The 16,960-nt window shown below is 42.4% G+C and overlaps 1 protein-coding gene across 1 annotated transcript; it reads right to left on the bottom strand.

Annotated features, from left to right (window-relative positions):
- Positions 1 to 129: 129 nt before the first annotated feature.
- nme9 (NME/NM23 family member 9) lies at positions 130 to 12,715 on the bottom strand (the record flags this gene model as incomplete). Its single annotated transcript, XM_080752780.1, has 16 exons — positions 130 to 185; positions 884 to 1,146; positions 1,568 to 1,712; positions 1,867 to 2,018; positions 2,521 to 2,628; positions 6,091 to 6,235; positions 7,732 to 7,919; positions 8,762 to 8,916; positions 10,069 to 10,161; positions 10,296 to 10,378; positions 10,561 to 10,639; positions 10,912 to 11,028; positions 11,137 to 11,208; positions 11,359 to 11,462; positions 12,501 to 12,558; positions 12,683 to 12,715. The coding sequence occupies 16 exons, from the start codon at positions 12,713 to 12,715 to the stop codon at positions 130 to 132; spliced, it is 1,851 nt and encodes a 616-aa protein (XP_080608906.1).
- Positions 12,716 to 16,960: the final 4,245 nt, after the last annotated feature.

The raw sequence follows: 16,960 nt of genomic DNA, 5'->3' as shown, positions 1-16,960 counted from the left end.
ATCCAAGCTACAGAACTCTGTTTTGAACCATTATACAGTATAGTGATTCACTGCTTCACCGTCAGAATACCTTTTTACTTTTATTTTATGATCATTGTGGAACAGATTCAGTCTTCATTTGCCTAAGTCTTAGTGCTCTGGTTCTGGAGGCTCTTCTGACGTAGGACTCCAAGGTGTCATGTCTCCTGTGATAAAGAGAATGACCATATGACATAATAACTTGTAAAAAGTAGTACTATTTGCATACTATAGTACTATTAGAGTTAATTAAGAGTGAATTAAAAGTAGATTAGCCGCTGATATTGTATGTATTAAATTGCTCATGGGACCAGCACAAGGAACATACAGTAATATTTTTATTGGTGAATCGAGAAAATGTGAAATTAAAGTATGTGTACTGACCTTGTCAAGCGAGTCCTACACTGCCGAGATCAAGAAAATGTTTGACAGAAAGATACTGCGATGTCTTACCTTCACCATATTTGCTGCCATCGACTCCAATATCAGCGGCATCAACTCTCTCTGAGTCAGGAGAGGACATCTCTGCAGGATTTTGGTTGGTATCTGGAATGTCAGTGTTGAGACTTAGCAGTCTTCTAAGAATGCAAGGAATATAGTGCAGTTTATTTCTGAGCTGTCATTGCTTTTTATACCCAGCATAACTATTTCCTAGCTGAATATTACCTGAAGATTCTTCAGTTGTAGATCTTGACAGTCTGAAATTCAGGGCATCTGCAAAACTGTCATGTATTCCTGAAAGAGAAATGGATCTCGGGTTAATGCAAAAGTTAAGACAATTATTTAAAGAAACTTACAGAGGAAAATTATTTAAAGAAACTCTTACTGATATAAACTATTGCATATGAATATGGTACATGATTACCTAAAGGGGTGGTTTCAACCTCTCCATTGTTGTTGAGCCCTGCCTCTGAGCAGATGTCACCAAATACAAAGTTGATCTTCTCTTCTGCATGCTGTTGACTGGAGGAACCATGAACAGCATTTTGTAGAATGTTGGAAGCAAAGCGGGCCCTCAGGGAGTTTGGGGCCATCTCTTTGGCCTGGTTAGGGTCTGTGGGGCCCATCATGGTCCTCCATTCCTCCACCGCATTCTCCTTGGTCAGCACCATCATTGTGCAGGGCCCACTGACACAGTTGGAAAGGTAAACAGAAATCCTTAAAAATACAATGAGATGGTCTGAATCTGTTGCTACAATTAAAGGCAAACCGGAGCTGATGCTGAGAGAAAGTGACAGCTGAGGAAGTTTCTTAAACTGAAACTCCAAGCTGCACCCATCTCTCAGCCTGTTATTTCTGGACCGTTGTGTAACAACTCAGTGAAAGGGACTAATCGGAGCGGAAGATACAGCGCTAAATCTACATGCACAGTGGAAAAACAATGAAACGGAGATGGACTTTCTTGCCCCTTGCCTGGGGCTTCCTTGATTCTGAGCTGCAAACACATTGCTGTTTAAAAGGTTGACTGTGGCTTGAAGTGGAATTTAAAGCAGGTCTACTGTGGTTGCTTTACTCTGCTCTCGGAGATTATGTCCAGGCAGCAACTAACCGGCACATGAACTCCACTAGCTGGTTGAAGAATAGCTTGTCCCTGTGCTCTTTATAGAACTCCTCAGCTATCTTCCTGGATAGAATGGTCTCCTTCATGCGAGTTATGGAGAACCCTCCCCCACGGATCTCCTCTAGAATCTCATCTGTCAGGAGGGGAGAGGAGGAGGCAGACAAAGAGGACATGAAATAACCAGTCATGAAGTTCATACATATACTGTATCAGCTCTATTCATGCAGAGGCAAATTGGATAGATTTGTTAACCAGCATAGTGCTTCCAAGCTGTGTCAGAGATGTACCTCGCTGTCCCTCCATGGCGTCTGGTTTGATTACAGCCAGGGTATGCTGCTTAGGGAAGAAGAATTCAATGTCTCTCTCTGCCTCTTCACTGCTTGCACTGCCATGCAGCTGGTTGATGGGCTCATTCTCCACCACAAACTGAGCTCTTAGACTTGAGGGTCAGGGGATAGATGGGCACAAACATCTGGTGTGTAGAAGTCAACCCCAAATAGCTTAACCTCTCACAGGAGGTTTGAATGAGAATCAGGTGACTACTGACTATAGGCTCACTCACACCCTATTTGTTACAAATGCTCACCTACTGTACTGTATTATGGCATGCTCCGAATAGGGATGCTAGGGCTGGTTAAACAGTTGATGCAGTGTTTTAAAAATTGATTATTGATTACAGTTATTGTTGCCTCTTATTTATGTACTGTATGTATTATTTTAAGGCTACCTTTCCAATTATGTATTTCATGATTTTAAATGCCCATGCATTTCAGTGCACTACTGCCATGTGCTCAATAATAACGGTAAACCTAAAGTGCATTCGCAGCAGAGACATTGGCTGAAAGGCTTTCAAACATCTGCTTATCTGTTTGCCTATGACATGCCCATTTGTTTTCACTGATAGTGAGCTGTTCATTTGTTTGTACCATAAAATGACTCACCAATCAGGCTCCTCCTCTTTGGCTTTGGTGACGTCGGCAGGACCAATGATGTTCCTCCAGTGATGGATGGCAGCTGCTCTTTTCAGAACTAGAGCCAGAACTGGACCACTACGAACACGTACGCACACGCACGCACGCACGCACACACACACACACACACACACACACACACACACACACACACACACACACACACACACACACACACACACACACAGTAAATGCAGCATACAGCTTTTATGGATGGAACTAATTGGCTAATCCCCTAGCCTAGAACATAGTTTTCTCATAAAATAATATGTTGATATGTTGACTAAATGTTTGCTCTTTGAACTGTTAAAGTGCACAATCTGCAGGCATATTATGCAAATAATGCTCTATTAGTAGACTAAAATAGAGACATAGGTCTACAGACATCGACAATGAGCGAGGAGAGTCTCTCACTTGCTTTCCTCTTTACAAGAAAGGAGTAAATGAGAAAGAAAGTAAGTTCCATAATCCCCAATAATTTATATGGTTGCGACCGAAGGTCGCATATACTCTGAAAAACCGTGTCGCTTGAGTGACCTTCCTTCCTTCCGTAACCTTCCTTCTGTAACCTTCCTTCTGTACGGGAGTGATGTCAGTGTGATGTCAGCGAGTTGTGACATCACTTCCTGTACGGGGCGGCTACACGAAATGTGGATAACGCTATATATGGAGATAGTCCAGTCCATCATGTCATATGGGACTACCGTCATAGACAGTAGCCAAAAGAGAAGGATACACAAGACTAAGAAAGACAAAAGAAGAGAAGAATAAAAAAGAAAAAAAAGGAGGAGGAGGATAAAGATACCAAAAGGAGAGAGAAGAAAGGGTGGATGAGGTACAATGTGTCTCAGAAAAGAAAATGTAACAAGGAGGTGGCAACGGGGCGGCTAGATAAAGTTATTAGGCCTGGATCGGACTTTAAGTCCACGCACAGGATTCCAGAAGTGTAGCGCTTATTCGCTCTTGTATTAAACTGGTACTCGAAACGTTCTTAGAATTTAATATACTAGAAGCTCCAGCGTCTAGTCGGCGACCTGGCCAACTCGGAACAATGTAAATAGGGAATGAATGCCCCGCCCTTTAATGCAAACCCCATTATACCTGTTTTCATAGGACCCGTTTTGACCATCTGTCTGCCTGTGTCCATTTATGCCCATATATGGAGATATCTGTATCTGTCTGTCTGTCTGTCGGCGTCCATTTTATGTCCATATATGGAGATCACTGCAGTTATAGTTCTGGGTCCATTTTATGCCCATATATGGAGATATCTGTCTATCTGCGTCCATTTTATGCCCATATATGGAGTATCTGTCTGTGCCTCATGCCCATATATGGAGATCTCTGTATCTGTCTGTCTGTGTCCCTTTATGCCCGTATATGGAGATCTTTGTGATTCTGCGTAAATTTTATGCCCATATATGCCATTTGCGTCCATTTTATGCCCATTTATGGAGATCTCTGTATCCGTCTGTCTGTGTCCCTTTATGCCCGTATATGGAGATCTTTGTGATTCTGCGTCCATTTTATGCCCATATATGCTATATATGGATATATTCAGAGATTTTTTGTTGACTCATGTGGCGTACGTGATGTCAGAGCCTTTTATGAAGTGATGTCACAATGAGTCAGAGCTTTCGCCGATTTCCTCTGGAACAGCCTGATGTCAACAATCAACCCCGCATAAGGAGATTCCGAACGTTTCGCGCCGGTTCGGGAAAACCGCGCGTCGGGTCGGGTCGAGACCCGGCACTGCACTCCGTGCCGCGGCGGGGAACGCGCGTGCCGAATCTGAAGCCGGTGGGACGAACGGTTCTCGAGATACGCGGATTACAGACACACAGACAGACAGACAGACAGACAGACACACACGCAGAGACTTCTCGCATTTATAGATAGATATTTTCTAAAGTAAATATGGGGGCGGCTGTGAAAAAAAGAGAAGAATAAAAAAGAAAAAAAGGAGGAGGAGGATAAAGATACCAAAAGGAGAGAGAAGAAAGGGTGGATGAGGTACAATCAGTGCGGTATCCTCCTTGTCAAGCTCGACGTTGGGCATTTGGACCTATACATGGAGAAATGGAGCGAACCTGTGTGGCCTAAACATGGAGATGTGGTACAGAATGACTCATATATGGGCAATTGGGCATAAAAAGTCATGTGACATCACTTCCCGGCCTAACAATGGCTACTGTCTATGACGGTAGTCCCATATGACATGATGGACTGGACTATCTCCATATATAGTGTTCTCCACATCTCCATGTTTAGGCCCTATCGCTCACACCCTAGGTGGGGTTGGCGATAGGGCCTTTTTTTGTGTGGAGTTTGCATGTTCTCCCCATGTCTCCTAGGGTTGATAACAACTAGAATCGTCAGAGAAACGCTGTGGTTGGCCAGATAGTCAAGAATTGGCGCGACCTCGCCCTTTAGGGCGAGGTCGCATGTCACCCTGAGGTCGCATTCCACCCTCAGGTGTCTTACTAGTATCTTTAATTATTAACTATATTAATTAACCGAATGTCTGTCTGTCTGTCTACTCTGACGTCATAGTATTGACGTCACAGACTGGCCTGGACACGGAAAACCATATATAGGCATAAAAGAGAGCCAGACAGACAGACAGAGACAAGAGATCCCCAAATAATGCATGGGCATGAAAGGGACACAGACAGACAGACAGACAGACAGACAGACGGATACAACGAGTATTGCACAACTGGACGTCAATGGTGACTATGCTGCGGGCACCGGTCTAGTATTATCCAATTTTCACTTATTTGTCAAATTGAATTTATCGGTAACACTTGCTACATGTATGCATCCCATGTCTATAAAGTCTAATCTATAAAGTTATAAAGATATGTATAATGCGTTATCTGCTTATAATTCTTCCTAATTATAGTTATAAGCGCTCATAAATACTCATAATGCTTCATAACAATAATCATAACACATTATAAAGCATTTTATAGCGCCCTTTCTTACTTGGCTTCATGTCAAAGTGTCCTTGAGGAAGGCAAAATCAGTTATCAGGCTTATGTGGACAATTTTACCTATCATGGTTGAGTATATGTTTTCAGCAGGTCAAGCTTCGGCTCTTCTTTTTCATGTGAACATAAACGGTATTAACCATATTAACTTGGCCTGTAGCACGCGTGTGTACGCATGCACTAATAGTAATATCATACTACCCACAACGGTCACATATTGCCTTCATTTGAATCCCAAGGTGCATCAACGTGAACAATGTTGCACTCCCAGCGCAGTGCCGTTAAAAAGACATGCATACTGTCACGTATGTGTTGTCATGTACTGCGGGAAAGAATAAATGCAGTGCTGATGTATAAGTGCAGTTTTGTACGACCTCTTTAGAAAGTAATAATTAGCAGCACCATATCAGAGCAGAGAAGTAAGTTGCAAAAAACGTACTTCGTACACAGTATACACACATGCACGCACGCACACAAACACAAATTAAAAATAGTCATACCATCCCATGATTTACAGTTTGTATAATGGTATTTGGAAGTGTGTTACCTGGTCATGTTCTGGAGCAGTGCTGGAAAGTAATCCTCTTCAACATGCTGAGAGTAGAACTGTCTCACCTGCTCCTCTGTTAACATCACGTCTCGTTGGAGAGCAACAGTGAAGCCTGCTTCATGGATTCGAGACAAGATATCCTCTGCAAAACAATAGAGAACCCAGATAATGAATCAGTACCTAACATGGTCCCGGACAAGACGGCGCTACTCTTCTTCCCAGCTAAGTCTTGCCCCATGCAAGATCTCACTATTTCCATAGATAATGCATTGGTGACTTCAGTTCCTACTGCTAGAAACCTTGGTGTGGTCCTGGACAGCCAGCTATCATTCAAGGCACACATTGCATCAGTCACCCGGTCCTGTAGGTTCACACTCTATAACATCCGTAAAATCAGACCCTTCCTCACCCAGGAGGCAGCCCAGCTCCTCATTCAGACATCTGTCTTATCAAAGCTTGACTATTGTAACTCTCTCCTCACTGGTCTCCCGGCATGTGCACTTAAACCTCTCCAACTGATCCAAAATGCCGCGGCACGACTGGTCTTCAACCAGCCTAAGTTCTCACATGTCTCTCCCCTTCTCCGCAGCCTCCACTGGCTCCCGGTTGCGGCCCGCACTGAATACAAAACACTGATGCTGACCTTCAAAGCAGCCAAAGGTATGGCTCCTCCATACCTCCAAAACCTGATCAACCCCTACACCCCCACCCGTTCACTTAGATCAGCTAACACAGGGATGCTGACAGAACCCCCGCTAAAAACTCCAGGGCAAAAATCCACTCGTCCGAGAGTTGTGGAATAAACTCCCTGTCGCACTTAGAACAACGGACTCACTCGCTAGCTTTCGCCGTGGACTGAAGACTCACCTTTTCAGACTCCACCTAAACCCTTAGCACTACAGAAAAAATCAATGACCATACATAAAGCTAGTTAGCATTTGTTTTTGTTTTTAGGTTTTTAAGAACTTTGATTATATTGTGTTTTTTTTTCTAGATAGATATACATTTGCATTTGTTATATTGTTGATGATGTACTGACATATTATCTTGTTTATTATTGTGATGTTATCTGCTTACTGTAAATCGCTTTGGATTAAAAGCGTCTGCTAAATGCCTAAACTGTAAACTGTATGGTTCAGTGTGACAGCATCATATTTTATAGTTTGTGACTTGGTTTTGCCGTATATCATGTCCACAAAATGAACTACTGGTCTAAATCTGTCCATGTATACTCATGTCATTAAAGGGGAGAACCACCCATTTTCAACATTGAACTGGAACTTCAACTGGAACTGCAGCTGGAGGATTGATTGTGGGGTTTGGCTTGCAAAGTACACCGTACAATGTACTTTGCAAGCCAAACCCCAAAATCAATGCTCCAGTTTTAGGCAACACATAAGGGGAGGGGGGGACTTTTTTCTTATTTCCACATAACAAATCAAAGGTATATTAATGACATAGTTCAATGTTGAAAATGGGTGGTTCTCCCTTTTAAATTAGCATACTACCGTATGTTTGTTTTAGGATCCATCACAGGTCTGCATATAAATGGGAACCATCTTCCGTGTGTGTGTGTGTGTGTGTGTGTGTGTGTGTGTGTGTGTTTGCGTGCGCTCATGTACTTGGCACAGACTGTACCTCTCCTCTCTCTGGCAATGTCAGGCCGGATGAGAGCCAGAGTTCTCTCCACATGCTCTTCCTCTCTATCCTGTTCACCGATTCTAAAGTTGGGAAAGAAGAAGGCAAGCTCCCTGCTGGCCTGGTCGCTGTCCTCGCTACCGTGCACGGCGTTGAGCAGCGTCTGTGTGCCATATTGTGCCCGCAAACTGCAGGAGCCCAGGGGGATAGGAAGGAGAGGGGAGCAGATGGTTGCTCGGTTGGTGCTCAACCAGAGAGGAGCACAATGTTTGGGTGTGTCTGATAAATCACTGGTAGAATGTGGACTTCATTTCGTCATTCTCTCTCTCTCTCTGTGTGTGTGTGTGTGTGTGTGCGTGTGTGTGTGTGTGTGTGTGTGTGTGTGTGTGTGTGTGTGTGTGTGTGTGTGTGTGTGTGTGTGTGTGTACCAACCACACACACACACATGGAATGTGCTATATGCCAACATGAAGCTATATGCCAACACAACTGATAATACTGTATATGTTCACATGAAAAAGTGCATGTCTCAGGGTTGTATATTATTTGTCTTATGGTAGTATATTTTTCATATTACTTGCGCCAGCAGAGCGTGCAAATAGGATGATAAATGCTGTCTGTATGTGGCACCAATTAGCCAATGAGGGAGCATCTTTGACAAAATAAGCCAATGAGGGAGCGGGCCTTTGAACTCAACCTGTCTGTATGTGGTACCAATTAGCCAATGAGGGAGCAGCGTTGTCACCAATTAGCCAATTGCAGACACATACAGACAGTACTCATCATCCTACTTGCACACTCTGCTGGCACTCAAGTAGGCCATATTTGGCTATGAGTGCAGCAGTAGCAAGTTGGCACCTCGACAGAGAGCGTGAGTCTAGTTATTAATGTTTAGCAATCATCCATACAGGAAATAGAGGATGGCAATTCCTTTATATGACACTACTGCTGTCATGTCAAGGTCTTTGCTTCTTTTAACTGTATAAGCAGGTAATATAATGTAACATGGTGACTACTGTAGCTAACTAACCTTTTTGGCCAGTCCATCTTGGCTTCCTCCATGTCTGCAGGGCCAATGAACTCCTGCCATGCTGTAACGACATTGGCTGATCCCTCTACTTGAGACAGTACCAAGATGTGGGAGTGGCCACTGGACATGAACTGTACCAAGTCCTCAAAGCAATCCTGAAAAACAAAAACACCATTACATGTTAATAAATGTAAACAGACACATGCATATAATTAGTACACACATATACACAAACACATACTGTACATAAAAAAATACATGCTTACAGTTCAGATAGACAACTGTGTCTATCTGAACACACACACACACACACACACACACACACACACACACACACACACGCACACGCACGCACGCACGCACGCACGCACGCACACACACACACATTATTAATTAAACTCAAATCTAGCCTTGTGCAGAAGCTTTACAGTACCTGATTCCTCTTTCACACATCATTTGTATTTCTGAATCTGTAAACATTTGTTCTTGTTGCAAACTGCATGCTTGGCAAAAAATAAAAGCTGCTTACACAGCAGCTCTATTTTGAGCCTCGTGAGGAAATACGTATGAATGTGTGATGTATTGCGCACTAATTGAAATGATTTTGCTATGGTGCAGAGGGACTATTGAGTTCTCCCAAATGGGATGTTGACTCAGAATTTCAATGACTAACATTTAAATTTGTCTTCTTCGCCGACCAAAAGTTGGTTTGACAAATGAGGCATTTTGTGCCTCGAACTTAAAGCATGCCTGACCCATTTTGTATGAAGTCGTTGATATCCTGTATGTTGTATACTGTATGTCAGGGATCTTCAACGTTTTCAGGCCAAGGACCCCTTAGCTGAGAGAGACACGAAGCAGGGACCACCTCTACATATTGTATAATGTGTGATACAGATTTTTCATCGATTTCATACATTTGTTTGACAGCTGTTATCAGCAGTCTGTCAGATTCGTGTTGATGTAGACTTTTAACCACTTAAATCATCGTTACTTACTATACTTGACCTTTCACTCTGTACTTGGTCAGCTCTTTTTTTTTACCTCTACACCGAACCTATTTGCCAAAAGGCGTTGAGAGCTTGTAGATCGGCTATTTTTGGCTAAAGTTCTCAGAATTGGGATGCGAGGGTTCAAGTTGTTAATTTTAAAAGAATTATCCTATCACACAAAGATTTGGCGGCCCCCCTGTAGTAACTTTGAGGACCCCCTATTGAAGACCCCTGCTGTATGTGCTAAAGGAGTCTTCCTATTATATTAAATTCTCTGCTTTTTATCATTCCCACCGGGAATTGTACCGTCATTACCTCGGCTTCTTTGTGCTGGTAAAATGCTCGAGCCTCCAACTCTGTAAACAAGTGTTCCTCTTGAGCCAGGATCTCAAACCCAGCATCTTGAATCTGTCAGAGACATTAGGTGAATGCAATGCATAATCATGGCATGAACACTAAGCCAATTTAAACACACTGTGAGTCAGTTACCAGGCCTGAGGCGGTTGTACTGTAGTTTTAAGGGCATAAGCATGTTTCTGTACCTTCATTATAATCTCATTTGCCTTGCCGTGAGCAATAGCATCTGGTTTGATGATGGCTACTGTGTAGGCTTTACTGGTGGGAACTAAAGGGAGAGAGAAAGAGAAGGAAAGGGAGAGATAAACAGTTAATCATCAATAACATAGAAACAGCACGATGTGATTACGATTATAATGAATGAATGAGAACAGTAAACACGTCACCAACAATGACACAACCAAAAAGAAGCCAAGCTGAAGACACATGGGACATTTTATATAATAATACCAAGTATCTCTTCATCATTCTGGTCCTGATCAGCGCCCTTCTCTTCTTCTTCGTTATCTACCAAACCTTCGTCTTTAACCTACAATACACAACAAACACATATTTAATCCAAGCATGTGTTCGGGTGTGGACACATGCGAGAATTCTCCTTTGTTGACCAGCAGATATATGCTTTCCCACATGGGAGACCGGGGTTCGGAACCAGGATGTTATGTATCTGTGGGTTTGTGTGTGTGTGTGTGTGTGTGTGTGTGTGTGTGTGTGTGTGTGTGTGTGTGTGTGTGTGTGTGTGTGTGTGTGTGTGTGTGTGTGTGTGTGTGTGTGTGTGTGTGTGTGTGTCAGACAACCCACCACACCGCGCTCGCCTCCCTGTTCCACCACCAGCTTCTCCTTAGCCAGCTCCTCTAAAATCATTTTTTGAAGAAGAGGAGCTTTGGCCCCACGCAGCACAGCCACCAATTCTCCACCCTGTTCATAGAATAGAGACTAATAATCAGTGCTACAACAACATGATGAATATACATGATCATGGCTATATGACATGAGGAAATGTTTAAGGCCGAAAGGGAAACTCACCCCATAGAATAGGAAGGTGGGCTCACATTTCCCTCTGTAACGCTCTAAAGCATCAATACTGTCTGCCTCTGCCTGTGTCACACACACACACACACACACACACACACACACACACACACACACACACACACACACACACACACACACACACACACACACAGATTTAAGGCCTGCCCTTTTTTCCCCCAAAATCATTCTCTTCATACTGGGTCTACCACTTACCGTGGCAAAGTGTAACAGGTCATCACCAAGTTCGTTCTTTATCTTCCGGAGCAGACTAACAACCGCTCTGCATGGACCACACCATTGTTGGTACACATCAACAACTATAAGGGGGAGAGGTGTGGATCATTAAGGACCGGGTCACCTCTGGGACAACCAGATCTTATTTTATTGTTGTTTGGGACACGATCAACACAATCCTAAGTACTTTTTTGAGTTCAATCTGTGTTTTTAGATATTTTAGGATTTCAGCATGCTTGTAGCATGCTACAAAACTGGTCATATGATGCATTTTGCATCATATGACCAGTTGTAGCATGCTGAAATACTAAAATATCTAAAAACACAGATTGAACACAAAAAAGTACTTAGGATTGTGTTGATCGTGTCCCAAACAACAATAAAATAAGATCTGGTTGTCCCAGAGGTGACCTGGTCCTTTATGATATTATTAATGTTGACTTGTCCTGTAGGTCACTTCCCATTTTCAGCTTCTTGCCATTTTTTTTGCATATTTACTTGACCATAAACAACACCCTGTTGTTTGTTTCTTGACTATGATTGATCTTGATGTTCTGCTAAATGCCACAAGTAAGCATCCTATTGCAGTTACCTCAGTGGACACACTGGGGCAGCAGAATACAATAAATGACAGACAGTTAATCCAGAGCAGCATCATTTAGACCAGTTTTACAACAAGGGTGCTGCCAAACTTTTAGTTTAGTTTAGTTTATTTGATCACTCACATTTTTACAAGTCATACATCCACTTAGTCATTGTTACATGTGACTTAAAAAAATAATAAAAATAAACTACTTCCAAGCTAGACTCAAATCTCTCCACAGTCAACATTGTTGAGACAATCAGCTAAATATGGTGAGCTGGTTTTGAAAGCCTCTTTTCAAGTTAGGAAGGCTCTCTCAAAAATATATAAGCAATAGGCCTGCAACTTTGTACAATATGTGGTCTCTCACGCTCTGCTTTTAATTGACCTGCATTTTTTAAGACCCCAGATTTAGACTAAATCATTTGCCATTAATGTGGTATTTAAACTGGTAATATTCAACTAAACACAGCACATGTAGGCTACTTTAAAAATAGGACAATCAAGCAATTGGGCATTTACAGTTCTAAAGTCTTACCTGTTAAACCTTTAGTTGCAAGCATTTCATCCCAGTGTTCTTGGTTTGTTAGAGATGCCTGCATGGGGATGAAACAAAAAGTGAAAATAAAAGCAAACTGTTTTTGGGTCACATATAATAAAATCAGTAGGGATGAACTCTTGAGCTGATGTAGCTGTAAACATTTTCTAACCATGACCAACCTGTAAGCTCACTTCTTTCTTCTTGCCTGCCATTATGACTATGCGAGACTCAAACGCTTAAAATATAGGCCTATTGTCTTCACCAAAAAGGTCACCAGACCTATTAGCCTTCAAATATTACGATGTTTACGCCAAAGAACTGTGATATCCTTTTTGTTGCAGACTCACTACATGTGCTTGTTTGGCCTCTCGGTTGCCTAGCAACGACTCATCCCCTTGGATAGGTTGGACTCATTCACCACCAGGGGGTGGGGATGAGTCGGGCTGGAACCACCCAGGCTAAGAAATAGGCGGCTCGCGGGTTGTTATAACTTATTTACCGTTTACCCCCGGGCCCAATATCAGTTCTAGCCCCAATCAGTGGCCCGCCAGATTATTTTGAGAATATGATTTGATTTCTACTCAATTGATTGCTGCAGCAGAGCAGAACGTCCCACTCCGGCGGTGGCTCTTATGCACAAACACAAGCCAGGTGCGCATGGCGCAGCAGGCCTCGGTGCTTCAATCTCGCGGCGCGCGTTCCTGTTGGTGGAAACTTAAACTGGAAAGACCACTTTTGAGTTTGAAGGCGCCATGATTTGTCATTTAAAACAGTTCTTATTAGTGTTAAGAAGTCGGCCACGTGTCAACAATCATTTCAGGACGCAACATCTTTTCATTGAGCAGAGCACCACCAGGTAACCTAGCCTACTACAGGTAGGAGTACCAAGACACAGACAGGCATTTTGCCTTTGCTGATATTCCTTATGCACTGTTACGGAACTTTCCTCTTTTAAGCAGGCTGCACAGCACAGATCAAGACGGCCATCCATCGGCCAGGTCTTTTCTTGTGCTGGCAGCTGCACAGACGCTCCATCATCAGTCCAGTTCAGTAAATGACTGACACCCCAGTTTATGCTCCATAATACCCCATAGTCCATAGCATATATGAATGATGTAATGTATGTAAGTATAAATTATGTTTTATAATGTAGGCCTAATGTAATGTAATGTAATGGCTATGGTCAGCTACCATACATTCAGGCTATTCATAAATGTTAAGGGGGGAAAAAACAGCATGTTTAGAGTTTATTGTGTCATTATGTACACTACAGTATATAGCCTATAGGTATTAAAATCGGTTTATTAAATAGACTTTTACTATGTTCTGGCCCGCCTTGCCTTAGAAAAGAAATAGTCATGAGGCCAAACATATTTGCTTGCCCTAACTTGTGTCATCATATCTGCTGTTAAAGGGGTCCTATCCTGCATAATGGTGGAGATCCCCTGTCCCTTTTCACATGATGATACAAGGAGGAGGACGTCCTTTATGTCAGTAAGCTCTGTTTTGTTATAAGATTTTGCTGTTTTAACAACCTTTTCCTTCATATTCAATGTACAATGTTATTTTATACATTTTAAACAACCTAAAATACCATATCTCATTATGGAAAATTGGAAATAGAAAAGCGATGTAAAAGCGACGTTGTCAGTGTTTTGTGGTGGGTTTCATCCCATCACATCACCTACACATAAAATAGCAAGTAGGCCTATATTGGTCACATACAAATAAAACAGTTACCCATATCTAAGTTCATACATTTAAGTATGATATCGATAGACCTTTATTGAACCTACAGGGGCAATTCAGTCACCAGAGGTAGCACAGCAGTTTGGTACAGACACAGAGAGTAGACTACTGTAAGTACATCATTGTAATAACATCATCAAAACACCAGTCATTGATAATAAACAATAGTATACTGTATGACAGTATATAGTCTGTACTTGTGTGACAAAAAATACACCCAATCATGGTGTTGCTGCAGTATCCCGCCCTCATGTAAGCAAACAGTAAACTAACAGTATACACCCTATCTATGCAATAGCCTATGCAGAACAAAACACACACAGGCACAGTGCTTATGCAAAACAAAAGAATATTGTGTACAGTGTCAACAGTATTGTCGGTACAATAAGCCCACCCTACAATGTTACTGAGGAATAGAATAGCCTAGCCTACTCTGGGAATATTACGCTACAACCCCTGTGTAAGAATGATAGAGTCAGTGTCCGTATAGTAATTGTACTGTGTTACTTTAGACAAATTATTATTTACCAAGCAGAGCGACCATTGTGTGCCTTGTTGTAAATCCCCATGGCTATCGGCACAAAGGACAGACTAGCAGCACAAGCGTGTATTTACTTTTTCTTTTATTTTTCATTTGTCTATTATCATTGTTTTATAAATCCTGTAAGAGGTGTTGGCTACTCTACCATTCTATAAGTTGTGAATATTACATGTGTTTTGTTTCCTGTAAATGCAAATTGACAGTCAGTTGTGTAGAGTGTACATTCATTGTACTGTATGCAATATGCATATACTGGTTCTGGCTGTGGCACCAGCATGCATTTGTGTTAGAAGGGGTTTGAGAAAGTTTTACATTGTGGTTCGAGCAGAGCAAATTGCACACTTATAGTAATTTGGGTAAACGGTGAACAGAAATGAGTGGGCACTGGACAGTGGGAGAGTGCTGGACAGAGAGTGAGAGGAAATGAGAAAATGGGAGAGGAGACCGGGCACTGAGAGATAGCAGGATGTCTTATGTCAGAGAAGCAGCTGTGCAATTTATTTTGCAGCCCCTGTAAGACCTGTGTCTATGGACATCACCTCTTTGCCTTGCAGCTCATTACGTAGCCAGTTGGGACCAACGATCCCTTCCTCTCCATCAACACTGTTGTGACAAGGCATTGACACAGTCTTCACCCGGAGAAATTAATAGTGTTGAAATGTTCAGTTGTGGCGTATAGGATCACAATTATCTTTGTTTTAATCACGTTGAAGAGAAATGCTGACTTGATGTAATGATCTTGTCTAATTGTCTACGTTTAGGCATTTTGCCTGGCGGACTGAGCAGTGATTATTTCCACCTGCCTGTAGCTGTTTTTATGCAGATGTGCTCTTGCTCACAACAGTCAGAGCATAATCATGCCGTCCAATGGGAATGTACTGGGAGATGATTAGAATGTAAAAATCGAAGTCTGATGTCATTGTGACATTCAAACCTGTTTAACTGAATGTATCAATAAGTCAGTCTCTAGAACATGTATAGGGGAGGAAGTATGTACATCTTTCAAACCAAGTATTGTAGCCACAGTGATTTCATGCCCTATAGCTAGTACTTTAGAATAGAGGAAGGGAATCAACATCACATGATTGTGTTGCAATAAAGGTGCTTCTTGCATGGATTAGGCCACACATTTAGTCATGGCCAAGTCCTGAAGGCCATAGCGTACACATTTATACACCATCTGCAGTAGGATTAGCCACTGCAAGCGCCTGTGGCCAGTGAGAAAGACCACTTTCATTAGGGTCGTAGAGAAGCCACCATCGGCCACCTCCTCTGGCTTGCACAAGACTGAGAGCAGAAAGTTGACTTGGCGAAACAACTGAATTGATCTCGGAAGCTTCCAAGAGGGCAAAGTACTCTGAGCTGGTGGAAGAGTGCCAAGGCAATGGGTGGCGAGCAAGGTGTAAGCCAACAGAGGTTGGATGCTAAAAATGTTATTTAACAAATAAGCAATTGTACATTGAGAAATTGAGAAGGTTTTACAAGACGGTACAACTAATGAGGAAATCGGCAAGCCTGAGATCCAATGGCAGGCTGAGTCTAGGGGTCTTGGCCCTGTCACCCTTGGGTCACCAACATGGACTTAGGAACAATTAGAAGCGCAGAGTCGGAGGACCTCAGATTATAGTTTATGAAAAATAGGATTTCAGCAACTTTACAAGGTAAATAGGTGCCAGAACACAAATTATGACAGAGTTTTAAATGTTAAACAATACAATCTTAAAATCAATTCTAAAAATGACTGCCAGTAGAATAGATCAGCTAAAACTGGAGATATATGTTCCAACCTCTGTGTTTACCGATGCAGAGGGTTTGCAGGCCAATCCCTACAACATGGGGCATCACAGGGACAGTAGGCCATGAAGTTGCGCCACAGAGCCAATAGAACTTGCGTAAAGGTACCTGTGGATCAGGAGAGGAGAGCCATGGATGGGGTAGAGCTAAGTAGCTAACTCAAGTCAGGGCTTGATCAACATCTGCTGGGTCGCCTGGGAGAGTGAGTGATGCCCAAAACATCTAAGGACTCCCAGTAACATCACTGTATTGTGTCTAGGTTCATCACAAGATGATGTTCAGTATGATACAGCTACTGCACTGTACTCCATTGTTGTCAGGCAAGCAGGTCATGTTTGATATGAAGATTGTTATTACACACACAGCAATAGCA

This window comes from Nannobrachium achirus, assembly GCF_963921795.1.
Source record: "Nannobrachium achirus genome assembly, chromosome: 22".
In the NCBI taxonomy this organism is placed as follows: domain Eukaryota; kingdom Metazoa; phylum Chordata; class Actinopteri; order Myctophiformes; family Myctophidae; genus Nannobrachium; species Nannobrachium achirus.
Note: the sequence above shows the minus strand (reverse complement) of the source record. Positions and strands in the feature narration are given on the sequence as shown.